This window comes from Sitodiplosis mosellana, unplaced genomic scaffold (assembly GCF_009176505.1).
Source record: "Sitodiplosis mosellana isolate CC-2019 unplaced genomic scaffold, AAFC_SMos_1.0 Smas_scaffold_6089, whole genome shotgun sequence".
Lineage (NCBI taxonomy): Eukaryota > Metazoa > Arthropoda > Insecta > Diptera > Cecidomyiidae > Sitodiplosis > Sitodiplosis mosellana.
The window spans coordinates 123857-142307 of NW_022601330.1; the positions used below are offsets into that span (position 1 = coordinate 123857).

The window sequence follows — 18451 nt, forward strand, 5'->3', positions numbered from 1 at the left end:
GAGCGAAATCGGAGAGGTCATCTGCAATTTTTGTTACACTTGGTGTGGAATGGTCGTGTACTATCGCACTTCGCAACTTATTTTTTGCTCTCTTCAAATTTGCATAAAGTGTAGCTAATAGCGTGTTTCATCAAACAATGAAAACCAGTTTGAAAGTTATGCATACGAAGTATTTAAACTGCCTGAATTTCATTTTTTTTGCTTTTTTTTACGTGAATTTCATAATTTATTCAACGGTTCATTCTACATGATAGACTTTCCATTGGAAAAAAAAGATTCAAGATATGCGTATTTTATAGCAGAAAGAACATCTTGAAGATTCAATTCGATTACAATGAAAACAAGGTGCCTTACTTCCGTAAGGTAATCTTTTCTACACTCCCAAAAATATGATTCTAAATGAAAATTAAAAACATGTAATCTAGTAAATAGTTTATGCATATCAATATGTATTTTTCAAAATATGTCGCAAAAATAAAATAAAATACTCTTTCGTTGGGAATAATAAAATTTCCGAAGAATTTTCCAAGGAAGAGACAACCGAAATTCTCTTTTTTGCGTACAGCTTACAGCGTACAACGCACCTATAATTTCATATTTTTAACTTATGTATAATGCATTATGCATAGTATTACATACATATCCTCAGAACAACTTCTCTATTTATTCTTTTTTATACAAAAGACCTACGGAACATTGTATCAACAACCGGCGCAATACTTGCAGCATCAAGATCATCTCCATAAAGAAAAGGAACAGGATTTGCATAAGATCCCCGGGATTCCAGGCCATGACTACCCAATATACCACGAAGTTCCGCCCACAAAGTAATTTACTGCAACATTTGTTTTAAACATTTTTCAATGACAGTTTCCAAACTCCTTTTTACACCATTTTTTTCCCACAAGCTTTCATTGCGGAAATGTCCCTGCTGTACCTGGAATGTATGCCAATGTAGAAACTGGCTGCCAGGCATACCACGTGTGCCACGACGGTCGCGAAGGTCACCAAGGCGCCTCTTTCTTATGCACAAATGGAACAATTTTTAGTCAAAAGGAGTTTACATGTGATTGGTGGTACAACGTTGATTGCGCTGAATCTACCTCTTTCTATCAGTAAGTCAGAATAATCTTTACTAATCATTTATAATATAAACTTCGATGTAAAAATTTCAACAATTTTTCCCATCTCTTGTTTATTTACAGTTTGAATGCCGATCCAAATCATAATCCATATTTTCCCAAGAAGAAAGCTGAACCTATTCACGAAGATGGAAAATTCTACATACATTAAAATATTCAAATGTTTCATTTTTACTGCATTTTATTTATTTACCCATATAAAAGAATAAAATGTATTTCGGAAGATTTTCTTTTATATTTAAAATTATTTCGCTCAAATCTTATTGCAAATTCATTGGACGTCTGTACTAAAACCACGTTCTAAACACACGCACACACATATATGCATATAATATGCATCTGTCACCGTGAGTATTTGACATTTGTCACTGAAAAAAATGACGTAAATTTATTCGTGCAGAAGTTGTAAACAATTAGCTTCTAGAGAGAAAAACGACGATTTCTTCATCGAAATCTGATTTTCATTAGCAAATGAAATTGAAAGAAAAACATGTCGGACGCATTTGACCAGCAGTTGCGTGATTTATTGCGGAAAATAATTCGAAGATCGGGACAAAAGGTGTCATCTGGCGCAATAATACGAGAATTTCAAAAGGAATCAGTGCATCCATCGATTTTACGTCAGTTCAATGAGCTCATAAAACACGATTCACTCGCTTTGAAACTTTTCGAATCCGATTCCGACATAAGTTCAAAAAACTTGCAAAATACCATACCAGAGCAATGGCTAAAAAATTTCTTGGAAAAATATTTGGCCAAGTTAACGCTGTACAAGGAAATTCAACAGGCAGCAAAGAAGAAAAACGATACATCGATTGCGACGGAAGACGAAATAAATAACTCCAAAATATCAGATATTCTGAAAAAAGTTAAAGCAGCAACAGATGTATATCAGAAACAACAACAAAAACAAAAACAGGACCATTTCGATTGCAGTAATTTCGAGCAGATTCCATTTAACACTACACGGCCGCATAGCCTACTTTATTTCAACAAGACCACACACAACAGTTTGCCCGTCGGATTGAAATATTCAATCAATTGTTTGGCCTTACCGATATCAAGACAAGAGCAATTAGTGATTGACGACATCATCTACTGTATTATTGGAATTCCGGGTGACTATATAGTGCCAGAGTTTACAGCCGATCACGAGAATGATTTTACACCGATTTCATTCAAGATATCTGATCAAATTGATGTGTCACTGCGCAATATTGTTCAAGATATACTTCCGATGGCAAGTCATTTTTCGATTGTACAAAAATTCACGCAATGGAGTTCGAAAGCCCATAACCAAATTTTGCAAGCATTAAGTGAAATATTACAGAGTATATTGAATGATTATCGTATTTCAATTACTCAACTAGAGAAGGAACATACGAAGAATATTTTGAATTTGCACAAGCTACTGTACTTGGTGCGACCGAACATGCAAACATTGAGTATTCTAGCCGAATTGATTGAAAAAATTATGAGATCAGATTTACAAGGAGGTTCCATTTTATCGCTGTTATTCGATGAAATAACACTTCAGACGGGCGATCAAATGTCTCAAAGGATGTTAATTGAGCTGACTGAACGGGCGTCGGTGCCATATATTGAAATGCTCGAGCGATGGCTTTTGAAAGGTGTGATTATTGATCCGTACAATCAATTCTTTGTTACTGATAACGTTCACTTAATTCGTATGGAAAACTATGACACAGCACGCTACTGGGAATGCCAGTACACCATCAAATCGGAACGTATTCCACGTTTCCTTGAAAATGACGCTGACATCATTTTGCGCACGGGAAAATATTTGAATGTCATTCGCCAATGTGGTCAGCCAATTTCACCACCAGCTGGTAATGGAAAACTAGAATTCTCGGCAATGACCCACAAACACTCGATATTCATCAAACAGGCCTATCACAATGCTTCGAGAACTCTGTTGGACCTTTTCATGCATGAAAACAATCTTATGGGCCATATAACATCGGTTAAAAAATATTTCCTCCTGCAACAAGGTGACCTAATCACACAGTTTATGGAGGCTAGCGAAGAAGAGTTAAACAAAAACCTAGACAAAGTGACACCGGTGCGATTGGATAATCTATTGCAGTTGATTGTTCGGTTATCTTCGGCCAAAAATGATCCATGCATTGAACATTTACACTGTGACCTATTTACTATGGATTTGATGAAGCAGATGTCGAAAATTCATGAAATCGGAAATAGTGATGGTGCCAGCGAGACAAAAAACAATTTGGATTTGACGGGCTTAGAATGTTTTGCATTCAAATATAGTGTCCATTGGCCATTATCCATTGTACTTAATCAATGGGTCTTATCACAATATCAAATGTTGTTTCGCTTGCTTTTTTGGTTGAAAGGTGTGGATCGGCAACTGTGTCAAGTTTGGATCCAAAATATTGAAATAAGCAAAAACAATAAGAAGATCGAAAAAGAACAGAAAACGCAATGGCGTACTGCATTTGCATTGCGGCAACGGATGCTGAATGCAATTCAACATCTACAATACTACATGATGATCGAGGTGAGGAAAATTGCATGGAACCTTTTATTACACAGTACAACAATTTTTTGGTGATGGCTGTACGTTTCAGAATCTCAAATGCACGATTTTAGAGGACCGAAAACCAAACAAAACTGCATCATTAGTTTTTTCGGGTGACGTTAAAATAAGAAAGTTATCCACTTTGGCAAATTTTTAGTAAGCCTATGAACAAAATAGGTCCAAAACGTTAAATTTGGTTAGAAAGCTATATTCATATATGCATTTTCGGAAAAGTGAAACTTTTCCATAAATTTGGGTACCCCATTCATCAGATTATATCAATAGATTTTTAACAAAATTCAACGTTTCAGACCTATTTTATTCATTGGCTTACTAAAAATTTGTCAAAGTGGATATTATTATTATTCTGCACCATACAGCGTTTCTTCGCCAGAGGTGGTTTATTTGATATAAATATTCTTTTGTATATATTTCGGTTAACTTTCTTATTTTGTTTTGTTTTGTTTAGTTTTTGCTCCTCTAAATCCGTGCATTTGAGATCCTGAAACGTACAGCAATCACCAAAAAAAATTATTGTACTGTGTTGTAACATATTGTAAACGTTACAAACTTCCAAACAATTTTTTTATCAATATTTCATTGTTTCGTCAGGTGATTGAACCAAATTGGCATATATTCACGGCGAGAATGAATCATGTGTTAACAATAGACGATGTTATTACGATTCATCAAGACTTTCTTCATATTTGTATGCAACATTGTATGCTACACTATCCAGACCTATTGCTGACGCTAATGAATATTTGTGGCATTTGTTTGCGCTTCTGTAAAATGGTTCGCAATGAAACGACAACGAATATTGAAGGAATCGAAAAGGAGTTTAACGATTTACTTGTTTCGTTCATCAAGACGTTGGGTGAACAGTCATCGGACACTACATCAGCCAAATTTCTTAGTTTAGTGTGTCGTTTGAATTTTAACTCATTCTATACTAATTAAGATAGAAAAAGTAGCTAACTGGCAGCCTCTCTGATCGTCTGTATAAACAGATAGGAAACGTCAAACAAGAAAAACAGAGCGGCACCTGGAGACTGGTGGGAAAAATAGAGAATCATTCATATAGTTTGCTATAACAAGTATGCATCTGTGTTAGTGCGTCTGTGTTAGTTCGAATGTTGAAAATATGACACATTGCACTTAGTCCCCAGGCGGCGCTGTATTATTTATTTTTTTCATGATCAGAAAGGCTGCTAACTGGAGACATTTTTTTTTCAACATGTAGAACTAAAATCAACTAAATTATCAGTATTGTGTGTCTATGTCAACCGTCCTTTTAAACTCACATCCACAATTATAATCTAATATTAATTATTATTAGTGCTCTATCGAAAAAATTAATCAAATACTCATTTCACAGACATTGTTCAACTTCATTCAGCAAAATAATACATTTATTTTAACAATTCAAAAAATTTCAATTAGTACACACATCTACAGCCAACTTCATTTCAAGTGACGAATACACATACAAAACTACAATGATGTTCAATAACGTTGAATGACATCTCATTCTTTCGTTCTGAGTTCTTGATATGGGTGGACATGAAGTCTGCAGCGGAATTGGCAAACCCATATAATTTTCAAAAACCATCTTCAATTTCTTTGGAAACAATTTTTTTCCCACGAATTCATAGACACAAGCACGTTTTTATTGGCAATTTTCTTTTATTTTTGGAAATTCCACATTGAAACGATCATGTAGCACATAACCTCAACTGGAACATGTCATGCTAGACATACAGGTAAGATTCATCAAAATTCATTTTAAGCTTACAATTTATTACTCCTGATGATTGTTCTTGTTGAATGAATAGAAAAGATTATATATAAGAACGGCCAACTGATATATTAAATTTGAAAAGTGATGAAAAAATTTTAGAAGAAAATAAAATAAAATTATGGTTCTGATCTACATATTTCAGAGTTTCCAATATCAATCGCGATTATCTGAAAATGTGACAATGAAAAGTGGTACATCCGAAACAGCCTTCATAACATAGTAGCTGCACAAGAACTGGTAAGATTGGCCAGATTGAAATAAGTTTCTGATAGTGATTAACGATGATGATTGTTCTTGTTGAATGAATTGAAAAGATTATATATAAGAACGGCCAACTGATAAAATATTTTTTTTAAATAAAAAAATGTTAAAAGAAAAGAAAAAATAAACAATTATATTTCGATATTTTTTCCAGCGCGTATAGTTCGAAGGAGGACAGAGGAACGATTTGGGGCTGTTGGGCGACAGTAGAGCACAACGAATGAACAACATAAAACCACCATATTTAATTTGAATGTTTTTTTAAAAAAGGAAATATGTATTGAAATTTTTTTTTTGAAATATTGAAATTAAAATGATTAAAATTACAATGGAATGGAAAGAAAAATATGTGTTTTAAACAAAATCAATATTAATTTCTCATAAAATCAATCACTTTTTAAGGCACTGTTTTTACCACCATTTTGTTCGAAGCTCTCAGAATAAAAGCCATTGAAATTAATACGGTGTACTAAATTGATGAGCTTTGCACCAGCCATTTCTTCGCATGTCATCCCATTAATTCCGTTCAGAAGTTGAAACAAAAACTTGTCAAATTCCTTGCCATGGCCATTGATGATTATCTGCCATTTGGGCGAAACTTTGATACCGGCATCACTTTGTATGAATTTTGCAAAGTTGAGACAAACGCCGCACATGTTGATCACACCTCGCAGGATATTTGGATGATTAAGGCAACAATTTTGTACACAACTGTGAAGAAATTCTGAATGAATATTCAAAACTTCGTCCACACTATTAACATTCTTCATTCTTTCGATAAGAGTATGCCAATTTGGTTCAATGACCTAATAACACAATTGATTGAAAAATTGGTTGAAATGTGTTCAAAATGGTTTACTTTAGCAATGTAATCAAAGTTCCATGCTATTTTGTGCTATTTTTACTCACCTCAATCATCATGTAGTTTTCAAGGTGATGAATGGCATTCAGCATCCGTTGTCTTAATGCAAATGCGGTGCGCCATTGCATCTTCTGTTCCTTCGGCACACGTTTGGTAACAGCACAAATTTCGATCCACACCTTGTAGAGCTGGCGTTCAACGTGTTTACAATAGAACAGTAAACGGAATAACATCTGATATTGTGACAATGCCCATTGGTTCAGCACGATCGAAACGGGCCAGTCGACGCTATATCCAAATGCAAAACACTCTAAACCACTCAAGCTTAAATTTTCACTGTCCTTTAAATCAATGTCAACATTGTGTTGGTTGCCAGCCTCATTCATTTTGGACATTTGCTCCATTAAATCCATTGTGAACAGATCGCAAAATAAATGTTCGATGCATGGATCATTTTTGGCCGATGACAACCGAACAATCAATTGAAGCAAGTTGTTTAGGCAGAGCGGAAAAACTTTATCCACCGTTTTGCTTAGCTCTTTTTCGCTGGCATCCATGAACTGTGTGATTAGGTCGCCTTGTTGCAACAGAAAATAACGCTTCACTAAAAAGATAAGAGGCAGAGAGAGAGAGAGAGAGAGAAAGTTTGAATATCATTTGCACAATATCACATACATATGATATTTGCTCGAAATAAAAATCACCTGAAGAGATATGTCCCATTAAATTAAGTTCTTTCATTAATAGGTCGAGCAATGTTTTGGATGCATTATGATAGGCTTGTTTAATGAATATCGAATGACTACAATTGGTTGCCGCAAAGTGGAGATTCGATGTATTGACCGGCAATATGATTTCTCGGCCACATTGACGAATTACATTCAAGTATTTGCCTGTTCGCAAAATGATATCGGCATCGTTTTCAAGAAAACGAGGAATGCGATCGAGTTGAATTGTATACCGACTCTCCCAATATCGAGCCGTATCCATTTGCGAATTACGGCTACTTAACTCTTTGACATGGTCAACAACGAAGAATTGACTGTACGGATCGATAATGACACCTTTGAGAAAACATATGAAATTATAATAAATATTAATTTTATTTGAATAAAGATTTATTCCAATATAAGTTGGTCACCTTTGAGAATCCATCGTTCGAGCATTTCAATGTATGGAACCGATGCCCGTTCAGTGAGTTCGACCAGCATTTTCTGTGAAATTTGATCTCCAGTTTGCATTGTAATTTCGTCATACAATATCGACAGAATCATTCCGCTCTTCATATCCGATTTGTTTATCTTTCCAAGCAGCTCAGACAGTATATGCAGTTTTTGCGCATTTGGACGAATAAGATAGTGCAATTTGTGAAGAGTTAAATCGTTATTATTCAACTTTTCTTTTTCAAGTTGTGTAATGGACAAGCGATAATCGTTGAGAAAAATTTGTATGACTTCACTCAATGCATGTAGAATTTGATTTTTAACTTTGTCTCCCCACTGGACAAATTTCTGGATTTCTGAATATTGGCTTGCCATTGGCAATAGATCTTGAGCAATATTGCGTAATGACACATCAATTTGATCAGAGATTCTGAATGAAGTTTCGTTTCCATTGTCATCATTAATTTGGGGTGTGATGAAATCACCCGGTATTCCAACGAATGAATACATTAGTTCCTCTATTAATATCTGTTCTTGTTCAGTGATGGAACGGGCGGAGCAATTGGGTTGAATAATTTGCGAGGGTAACGAATCGATGATAGACTTGCTAAAAAACAACTGTGAATGTATACGCACATCGCTAACTGATCGTGTGGTGTTGTTGTTCTGAATGGATTCATATAGAGCCGATGTGTACGCTGATTTATTGAGACAATCTGTTGATGTTTTTACCCCTTTATTTCGAACATCTTTGATATCGTTTGTTTTAACTTCATTTCCATTGGTATTGGTTGCCAATTCCATGCTTTCAGTTGCTTGATGTTGAGTCTTCTGCAGTATCGAAACCTCTTCATCTTCCGTAATAGTTTCAATGTTCTGGCGACTGCTAACTTTTCGAGTGAATTTTGATTTTTCGTACGCTGACAAAAATCGCTGTAAACATTCTATCGCACTAATCTCCGTGGTTTTAAAATCTTTTTGAAGTTCTTTGTAAATTTGTTCCGCCAATTTGTCCGTTTTCGAAATGTCCAATAAAATTATATGCAATGATTTCTTAGGAAATTTTTCCTTCTGCCGTTGAAGCTCGGCAATCAACGAATTTGCAGATGTTTTACTTTGTGCAGTATGTAACAATTTCACGAAAATGGCCCGATGCCGATTATTGAATTCATCAGACATTGTAACTAATTTTGGAAAATAACTTCATTTATTGACGAATATAATATGCATTCGATGTTTCAATGTAACATTACCGTTGCGAAATCTAAAACTTCTTATGATTTCAAATCGAAAACCAGACTGTTTGATGTGATGCAAATGTCATTGGCGGCAGTTACAATGCTGCCAACATTCACATTCACAATCACAATACACTCCCTCCCTTCTATAAAATATATCTGGGACCATCTTTTTTTATATTTTATTATTATTATTATTATTATTATTATTATTATTATTATTATTATTATTATTTTTTTATATTTTAGATACGAACAATACAGTCTTTGTATATATATATATATACCTTTGTAGGATTCCGTTCGGACGAACAGCTATCGCGAAGCTATTCTAAAAAATCGAATATCATTCAAAAATGAAGACGTAGGTTGTGGGCCCGCAATACGAGCGTGTTTCGTTTCGTTTCGAACTTTTTTGTCACTAATTGTCAAAATACAAGTTATATTGAAAGGTTGTTGAAAGGTTTTTTTCCTGACATGGCGCCATTTATTTTGCAAAATTTACTATTAGCAATACAATTTGATGAAAGCAAATAAAAAATACAAGTACATTTGTAAACAAGTACTGGGTCACAATTTAAGCATTAGGATCAAACTTCAATCGACTCAACCGAAGTATAAAATCTATCAAATGCATCTGAATTTTTATCTCCTTTTCGGCCGGCCGAAGTGTGCAATGTAAAGGAAAAAACGAAATTGAAATTACCAATTGTTTATTTTTCTTTTTCTTTTTAAACTTCAATACCTTTTGATTTTCTGTGATATAGAACCCGGGTACACCCGCTTCTTCGAGAGTTTTTTGCTGATCAAGTACTTTGGCATCCAAATGCTGAATAAGTTTTTGATCGGTTTCTTTCATTTTCTTCGTATGCTTGATTTTCATCAAAGCCAAAATATGTTGCAACTCCTCAGGATCACTGACTTTGTTCACCCATCCTTCAACCTCTTTTTCATGTTCCATTTCAGCCTGACGTCTAAGTTCAAAGAGATGCTTTTCGGTTACGTGTTGTATTTCGATCAAACGCTTGACAATTTCAAATATTGTTTCATTTATCAGGGCATTGGCTAAATGCGTTAGTAAATCGTATGGTATTCGCATTTGATAACGCCTGAAAATAATAATTTGTTTTATAGTTGGACTCGGTTATGACAGTTAAATGCTAAAAACTGTGAATGCCAAAGTGAAAATCTTACTCGGGTAATTCGCTGTGCATTTTTTTCAAGTGCTCAAGTAGAAAATAAAGTTTTCGTTGTAAATATTCTGGACTGAGTTGCTCATTTGCATCTGTAATTTCCGTCGTTGTAGCATCTTCTGTTGCTTTGAACGTATCTTTAACTATTGACGTGCTTGACGATGATTCTGTCACATCCATTTTATTTCACTTAGACAATTATACAATTAAACAAATATATAACTAGACAATATTACTAGAAGACCCACCGAAAAATATTTAGCGATAAAATAAACGGACCAATTCAATAAAAATATAAAGAAAAATATAATCAATTGATTGACAGTGTGAATCTGTTGACTGGTTTCGTTTAATGATTTGACACTTGGCGTTTGAGCTGTCATTAAAATGCATTCGATTTCTGATTAGTCAAAGGAATTTTGTGTATGTGAATATTTGGATAGTATTCCGACGAAAACTGGCAAAAATTGCATACATCCCATTTAATTAATCGGTTGTTTGCTAACATTAAAAATATTTTTCGTGAATAATGTCGACAATAAACGCAATTGACCTGGAATTGAAGCGGGTGAGTTATAATTATAAATATAATAAAATTTCGAGAATAAAAATGCAAACCTACGCGTTTGATATGTGAGGTTAAGAATCGTACGCAAGTAATTTGAAGTCTCGAAAGATTTTCATCCAAAAAGTACTAATACTTTCAAAATACATTTTCTCTCTATCAATCAAGGCATTCACTGATATGCAAGTCAACAAAATCGAAACTACGAAGAAATTGAAAATGCTTGACATTCAAGCTGAAATGTTGAAAACCTCTAAGAAGAAGTATGAGATCACCGACAAAGAAGTGAAAAACCTCACACCAGACACAAGGTTCAGTTCACTCTATTTTTTTTTAATGTTCAATGCAAAATTTGAATGCGATTTTTACGAAGCAAATTTCTTCACAAGGGTCTACTCATCAGTAGGGCGAATGTTTGTTCTGTCCTCACTTCCAGAAGTTCATACTGAGTTATTGTCGAAGCAAGGCAAATGTGATGACATTTTGAAATCTCTCGATGATAAAAAAGAATTTCTCCTGAAATGCTCCAAAGAACAAGAGGATAGTTTACGAGAATTGGTTCAACAACGGAAAGAAGCCACCTCCAACTGATTACAAGAAGACAACACAACAAACTCGCCCAGAATTCGCGTTTAACATATATGAAAATTGCACTTAAACAGATCGTCTCCATTCAAAATTTAATTTTTAACTATACTATATGGTGAATATTTTAATAAAAACATAACACATATTATTGTGTCCAAAACATTGTTTTTGTAAGTTTATTTTAAAATTATGACATTACACTATAGAAAATTTCAATTTAAATTCGGTGACCTTGCCCACTTGATGAAAAATTGGGGAAGCCTGTATTTTGCGAAAAACTGACTAAAGCACCCTTTTGACATTTCTACACTTATTTATTTATTTATTTATTTATTTATTTATTTATTTAACACCGCCAAAAACTGGCTGAATATTTTGGTTTGCAGGAAAACGACTCCAAGAGTCGTGAAAAACCTGATCTTTTTGTGTTTGTACAATATATGGTAATTTTATACAATAAGTAGTTGTAAGTAATAGTCTTTTTCTATTGGTATAACAACTTGGTCTAAAAAGCATTGACACAAGATAACCTAACCAATACATGGAAATGCATAGCTAGCCGAAATGTAAACGGTCCAATATAGCCTAACTTAAACGTGTAAAAAATGAAAGACTAACTGAAGCGTTAACACTGTAGTGACGGCCGTAATGACTGCAAAAGTCATCATTCAATTTATCAAGAGGTGATACATTGAAGAAAAATTTTACGTCTAATCTAACAAGTCCCTGTTGGTAGTTATGAATTTGTAATTTAGTAGAGACCGAAAGACATAAGAAAAAAAAAATTACAATACTTGCAAATACATTAACATAAACGGTAGTTTCCATTATAAATTAATGGCAGGTCAAAAGTCAATCACCAACTCAATGGATGGCTATATCACAGTTAATGTTGCTACTTATTTTAAAGTTTGTGTAAAAATCACGGATAAATATCATTATTTCTATACATTTCGTAGGGATGTAAGATAAAAATTTGTCAATATTTAATATTAAATTTTTGGTTTTGTTCGCTGCGTATCGACGAGATGAAATTAGCACGGCTGGTTGAGTTATTGAATTCTTCAGCCACTTTGTTTGCAAACTTGCATATTTGAGGCACTTGAGCTCTGATTTGTTTGTCCATGAGCTTATCTTTAATCTTTAGGTAGTCTGTGTGCCTTAACCTACGTGCGCTCTCTCCAATTGCGATGTCATTGCGTACATTGGGACAATTTGCGATCCCATTCACGATGTCGTACATGAATACAATAGATGCATTCACTCTCCTACGCTCCAACGATGTCATGTTCAACGCTTCAAGTCGCTTGTTGTAGTCGGTGATACTGTAGCCGTTGGCCGCCGTACGGTACTCTCTTCGGGGAACTGGGTGAACTTTCTCAACACGCTCTCAATTTTGTCGATATGCACGGTATAAGTTGGTAGCCATACAACATTGCAGTACTCAAGATGAGACTGAACCAGTGCGTAGTATAGTGTTTTGAGCGTTTGAACGTCGGTTATGTCGTAACAAAATCTTTTGATGAATCCCAAGGCTGCTGTAGCTCTCGAGGTGACCGCGTCAATGTGCTTTATAAAGCTAAGCTTTTGGTCAATGATGACGCCGAGATCTTTGTGGTCCCGTACGCACTTGAAGGTAAAATCACCGTATTTATAATTAGTGTCGATGATGTCCTTCCTTTTTGTGGTGATTGTAAGGACGGCACATTTGTCAAGGTTCAGGTGCAAATTGTTTACGTCGCACCAAACCTTTAGTTTGTCGATGGCTCGCTGTAACGCTTCCGCATCCGTGCTCGAGTGGATGATTTTCGCGATTTTTACATCATCGGCGAACAAAGAAATGAACACGTCGTCCATTTCGTCCACTATGTCGTTGATGAACAACAGGAATAGTGTGGGTCCGAGATGACTACCCTGTGGTACGCCAGATGATACGTTGAATTCATTCGACTCGCTGCTCCCATACTTAACGAATTGCGTTCTGTTGGACAGGTATGATTCGATCCAAGCAAGGAGATTGTCTGGCAGGTTGAACGATCTGAGTTTCAGAATCAATCTCTTGTGGTTTACTCTGTCAAACGCTTTACTGAAGTCCGTGTAGAGAATGTCCACTTGCGCACCTGAATTTATGCCTCTCTGGGCATAGTAGGTAAATTCGGTGAGATTAGATGCAGTGGATCTGGACTTCATGAAGCCGTGTTGCTTTTTGGTGATTTTGTCCTGTACCAGAGACAGAAGTTTGACGTTCACCAAATGCTCGAAGAACTTCGCCACAGTTTTTTCAATTTTCGATCTCGCCCCCTTTTTGAAAATAGGTGACACACTCGAGCGTTTCCATTTGTCAGGAAAATGGCCAGTTGACAATGATTCATTGAAAATCTCGGTGAGTGGAGCCGCCAAATGACTCGCACAGTTTTTCAGTATCAACGGGTGCATACCGTTGGGACCCGTACCTTTCTTTGTGTTCACGGCTTGCAGCTCTTCAAGCACGAAATTGATGTCGAGCTGGAATTCCTCAGTTTGGTGTGACTCATCGGTAGGCGATTGTTGAACGCCTTGAGTCGTTGAGTCATCGTAGTTGCTACTGAAGAAGTTTGCAAACAGGTTGGCCTGTTCGGTTTCGTTTGCTGTGCGCACATCACCAAATTGCATGACTTTTGGTTTGTTGTCGGTGCTCTTCTTTGAATTGACATATTGCCAAAATCTCGATGCGTCATACTTGAGCGAGGATTTCATTTTCTCCACGTATGTGTTGTAGAGTTCCGTGTTGAGTTTATCGAATTCACGGGATGCCAAAATGTATTTCCATTCAAACGACTGATGATAGCCTGATCGTCTGTAGCGTTTCCATGCCTTATTTTTCCTATTTTTCAGTGTTATTAGGAATTTATTTTTCCATGGACATTTTTGTATCGACTTGACGATGTAAGTAGGCACAAATTTGATGATTGCATCGTCCAAAGTCTTGTGCAGCAAGTTCACCTTCTCGATGATTGTCTTTCCATGGAATAATTCGGTGAAGTTAATATTTGCAAAGTGTGCATTCATGTCCTTATAGTTGGCACGCTTGAAATTGAATGCCTTTGTTTTGATGTTGGCCTCGGTTGTATTGTTTCCATGCCACTCAAATGTGGCTAATATCGGTGGATGATGATCTTCCACTTCCGTCAGTGCGTTAACCTCATTTACACGCTCAATCGAAATGTTGGTGAAATCATTAGTAAAGAACAAGTCCAATAGTCGTTCTTTTGAATCATTACGTACATGATTTACCTGATGAACTCCCATGCTCATGAGTCCCTGGATGAAAGTGGCCGTGTACTCCGGTGCAAATTTAGTTGGAATCATGATGTTGTCATCGTCGCTATCAATTGACCATTCAACATGCGGCAGATTAAAATCACCAACAAAAATAACAACATCTTCAGGATCGGTAGCGATTTTGTGCATGGCTGTTAAATGTGATTCGTAGACTGTTTGCGGTGAATTTGGTGGAATGTATGCACAGTAGATGTAGATGACATGTGATTTAGTAGTAGCTTTCACACAAACGTATTCCAAATCGTCAGCACCGGCGATTTTTATCTCTTCACTGGCGAATTTGTCATTTTTGGTTGCAATTAGTACACCACCGCTGCGTTGAAAAAGTCTATCCTTACGAAAAACAGAATATGAATCGTCAAAAAATTCAGCATCATAAATATCATATCTGAGCCACGTTTCAGTTAATATTATCATATCGTGATCGCAGGAAGCGGCGGTACAAAAGAAGCGTTTGTGTTTGTTGCATATGCTACGACAGTTTTGGTAATAGATTGTACACAAAACGCAGTGATCATCCGATGTGCATGACTTTAGTTGCAACATCGGCGATGAAAATCGTGACGATTTCCTTCGTAGTAACCTGTGCAGCCGTTGTGCTGTCTCTTCACAACGGGTTGAGGCTGACGTTGGAGACAACAGCTCTTTTGGCACAAATTCTGATGATTGCGTTGGCGCCGACCCCTCCGTGGGCGCTGTAGTGGTTGTTTGTTGCAATTCTGGTTCGATGCATTCATTGCCGGTTCCAACCGTTGGTTTCTCACTGTGCCACTGGAGTTTTTTGACTTAGTTTGAGCGGCCTTTGCTGATAAATTTTGTAGTTGCAACCGAATTTGATGGTTGTCATGAGTTTTGGGAAGGTTTGCCGGTGCAGATGACTTCACAGACTTGACCTGAAATTCGGTGGCTTTGATTTTCTTGGGCCAAATACGTGCCGCTATTACCTTGTCAAAGTGTTGGCGAGGAACATCGAGTTTGAATGACACGAATGACAACTCCATTTTGTTGTCTTTCTTCACGAGCTTGATAATTTTGAAATCATTTGTCAAAGGTCGGACAGTTTCAATGCTATTCAAGTGATTAATAATGTCGGCAGGCTCGGTTGTCGGTAGAAATTCGGTTAAATAAACCGAGCGCATCAATATAGTATCAACGGGCTTTGAATTTGCACCGTTTTGTCCACTGTTCCCACTGGCATCACGACTAAAAACCAATTTGCACAGCGGTGAAGTGTCACTTTGCTCTTCATCTGAAGAGTTCAGTTCTTCCGAGTCAAGTCTGGGCCGCTTGCTTTTATTTCGCCGTGAAATGTTTACATTTTGCAAGTCTACAAGCGGTAAACCCGAGTTTGACACGTTGTCCGATATTTGCTGCTGAATTTGGGTTGGTGCCGGAGTTTCATCCATTGGCTCAGTACGTGAGTTTGCCGATTTATCGGCTTTGTCCGAACTCACGGAGCTAATTTCGTCAGAATAAAGATGTTTGAGCTGGTTTAATTTGTTCCATATTGGCTCCAGCATTGTCAACAGCTCAGCGATTTGGCTTTTAACCTCACAGCTCGATGTACACATGTTTACAGTCAGTCAGTAGGCAACAACAATAACAAGTAAACAGAACGAAGAAAAACTTGAAGAAATTATACACTGAAACTGTACACAAAAATAAATTTCGAACGAAAACTTTATGTTGCTGAGGTAAAACAGGACTTAAACTTTCAATTTGATGTAAAATATCGTACAATTAAGACGAAAAACAATTTAAAAACAAACAAATTTGTTGAAAATAGACGGAGAGAAAAAAAAAAGTAGACGTCTAATTTGACAGGTGTTGCCATTGATTGAAACTTCTATGAAAAGTGTTATACAAAGTATGGTTGGATAGATAATCGATGAGGCTACAAAAAACTTTCTACGACCACGCCCTCCGGACCTCAAATATTTATTTATTCACACCGCCAAAAACTGGCTGAATATTTTGGTTTGGTTTGCAGGAAAACGACTCCAAGAGTCGTGAAAAACCTGATCTTTTCGTGTTTGTACAATATATGGTAATTTTATACAATAAATAGTTATAATGGTCTTTCTCGATTGGTATAACAATTTGGTCAAAAAAGCATTGACAAAAGATAACCTAACCAATACATGGAAATGCATAGGTAGCCGAAATGTAAACGGTCCAATATAGCCTAACTTAAACGTGTAAAATATGAAAGACCAACTGAAGCGTTAACACTGTAGTGACGGCCCTAATGACTGCAAAAGTCATCAATCAATTTATCCAGAGGTGATACATTGAAGAAAAGTTTTACGTCTAATCTAACAAGTCCCTGTTGGTAGTTATGAATTTGTAATTTAGTAGAGACCGAAAGACATAAGAACAAATTTACAATACTTGCAAATACATTAACATAAACGGTAGTTTCCATTATAAATTATAAATTAATGGCAGGTCAAAAGTTGATCACCAACTCAATGGATGATTATATCACAGTTAATATTGCTACTTATTTTAAAGTTTGTGTAAAAATCACGGATAAATATCATTATTTCTATACATTTTGTAGGGATGTAAGATAACAATTCGTCAATATTTTGTATTAAACTTTTGGTTTTGTTCGCTGCGTACCGACGAGATGAAGTTTGCACGTCTGGTTGAGTTGTTGAATTGATCTGCCACTTTGTTTGCAAACTTGCACATTTGAGGCACTTGAGCTGTGATTTGTTTGTCCATGAGCTTATCTTTAATCTTGAGGTAGTCTGTGTGCCGTAAGATACGTACGCTCTCTCCAATTGCTATGTCGTTACGTACATTGGGACAATTTGCGATCCCATTCACGATGTCGTACATGAATACAATAGATGCATTCACTCTCCTACGCTCCAACGATGTCATGCTCAGCGCTTCCAGTCGTTTGTTGTATTCGGTGATATTGTAGCCGTTGGCCGCTGTACGGTATTCTCTTCGGGCGAACTGGGTGAATTTCCTCAAAACGCTTTCGATTTTGTCGTTATGTATGGCATAAGTTGGCAGCCATACAACGTTGCAGTACTCAAGATGAGACTGAACCAGTGCGTAGTATAGTGTTTTGAGCGTTTGAACGTCGGTTATGTCGTAACAAAATCTTTTGATGAATCCCAAGGCTGCTGTAGCTTTCGAAGTGAACGCGTCAATGTGCTTGACAAAGCTCAGCTTCTGGTCAATGATGACGCCGAGATATTTATGGTCCAATACGCGCTTGAAGGTAAAATCACCGTATTTGTAATTAGTGTCGATGATGTCTTTCCTTTTTTTGGTGATTGTGAGGACGGCGCATTTGTCAAGGTTCAGGTGCAAATTGTTCACGTCGCACCAAACCTTCAGCTTGTCGATGGCCCGCTGTAGCACTTCCGCATCCGCGCTCGAGTTGATGATTTTGGCGATTTTTACATCATCAGCGAACAAGGAAATGAACACGTCGTCCATTTCGTCCATTATGTCGTTGATGAACAACAGGAATAGTGTGGGTCCGAGATGACTACCCTGTGGTACGCCAGATAATACGTTGAATTCATTCGACTCGCTGCTCCCATACTTAACGAATTGAGTTCGGTTTGACAGGTATGATTCGATCCAAGCAAGAAGATTGTCTGGCAGGTTGAACGATCTGAGTTTCAGAATCAATCTCTTGTGGTTTACTCTGTCAAACGCTTTACTGAAGTCCGTGTAGAGAACGTCTACTTGCGCACCAGAATTTATGCCTCTTTGGGCATAGTAG

The 18451-nt window shown here is 36.5% G+C and overlaps 5 protein-coding genes across 7 annotated transcripts in view; 3 read left to right on the forward strand and 2 right to left on the reverse strand.

Moving 5' to 3' along the window:
• LOC129573464 (uncharacterized) overlaps nt 1-1365 on the forward strand; it is an 8835-nt gene extending 7470 nt beyond the window's left edge. The window contains exons 5-7 of the mRNA XM_055453961.1: nt 630-827; nt 909-1115; nt 1206-1365. Of these exons, the coding sequence (XP_055309936.1) occupies nt 630-827; nt 909-1115; nt 1206-1293 (493 nt within the window). The 3' untranslated portion in view covers nt 1294-1365. The remainder of the gene's footprint in view (nt 1-629; nt 828-908; nt 1116-1205) is intronic.
• A 131-nt stretch (nt 1366-1496) lies between these two features.
• LOC129573489 (gamma-tubulin complex component 2 homolog) lies at nt 1497-6113 on the forward strand. 2 transcript variants are annotated; one of them, XM_055454000.1, is made up of 4 exons: nt 1497-3684; nt 4318-5468; nt 5649-5743; nt 5922-6113. In XM_055454000.1, the coding sequence occupies exons 1-2, from the start codon at nt 1633-1635 to the stop codon at nt 4663-4665; spliced, it is 2400 nt and encodes a 799-aa protein (XP_055309975.1). In that variant the 5' UTR covers nt 1497-1632; the 3' UTR covers nt 4666-5468; nt 5649-5743; nt 5922-6113. The 2 variants fall into 2 exon arrangements, with proteins under 2 accessions (XP_055309975.1, XP_055309977.1); XM_055454002.1 differs by lacking the exon at nt 5649-5743.
• LOC129573488 (gamma-tubulin complex component 2 homolog) lies at nt 6011-9453 on the reverse strand. 2 transcript variants are annotated; one of them, XM_055453999.1, is made up of 5 exons: nt 9318-9453; nt 7771-8976; nt 7334-7693; nt 6677-7233; nt 6011-6573 (listed from the first exon to the last, which is right to left on the reverse strand). In XM_055453999.1, exons 2-5 carry the CDS (start codon nt 8969-8971, stop codon nt 6154-6156), a joined length of 2538 nt encoding a protein of 845 aa, XP_055309974.1. In that variant the 5' UTR covers nt 8972-8976; nt 9318-9453; the 3' UTR covers nt 6011-6153. The 2 variants fall into 2 exon arrangements, with proteins under 2 accessions (XP_055309974.1, XP_055309973.1); XM_055453998.1 differs by lacking the exon at nt 9318-9453 and adding an exon at nt 9046-9167.
• A 95-nt stretch (nt 9454-9548) lies between these two features.
• Nucleotides 9549-10571, reverse strand: LOC129573490 (gonadal protein gdl). The gene is made up of 3 exons (XM_055454003.1): nt 10225-10571; nt 9776-10139; nt 9549-9682 (listed from the first exon to the last, which is right to left on the reverse strand). The coding sequence occupies exons 1-3, from the start codon at nt 10401-10403 to the stop codon at nt 9608-9610; spliced, it is 618 nt and encodes a 205-aa protein (XP_055309978.1). The 5' UTR covers nt 10404-10571; the 3' UTR covers nt 9549-9607.
• Nucleotides 10572-10594: 23 nt separating this feature from the next.
• On the forward strand, nt 10595-11536 carry LOC129573491 (prefoldin subunit 1). The gene is made up of 3 exons (XM_055454004.1): nt 10595-10791; nt 10957-11099; nt 11178-11536. Exons 1-3 carry the CDS (start codon nt 10753-10755, stop codon nt 11377-11379), a joined length of 384 nt encoding a protein of 127 aa, XP_055309979.1. The 5' UTR covers nt 10595-10752; the 3' UTR covers nt 11380-11536.
• The last annotated feature ends 6915 nt before the right edge of the window (nt 11537-18451 follow it).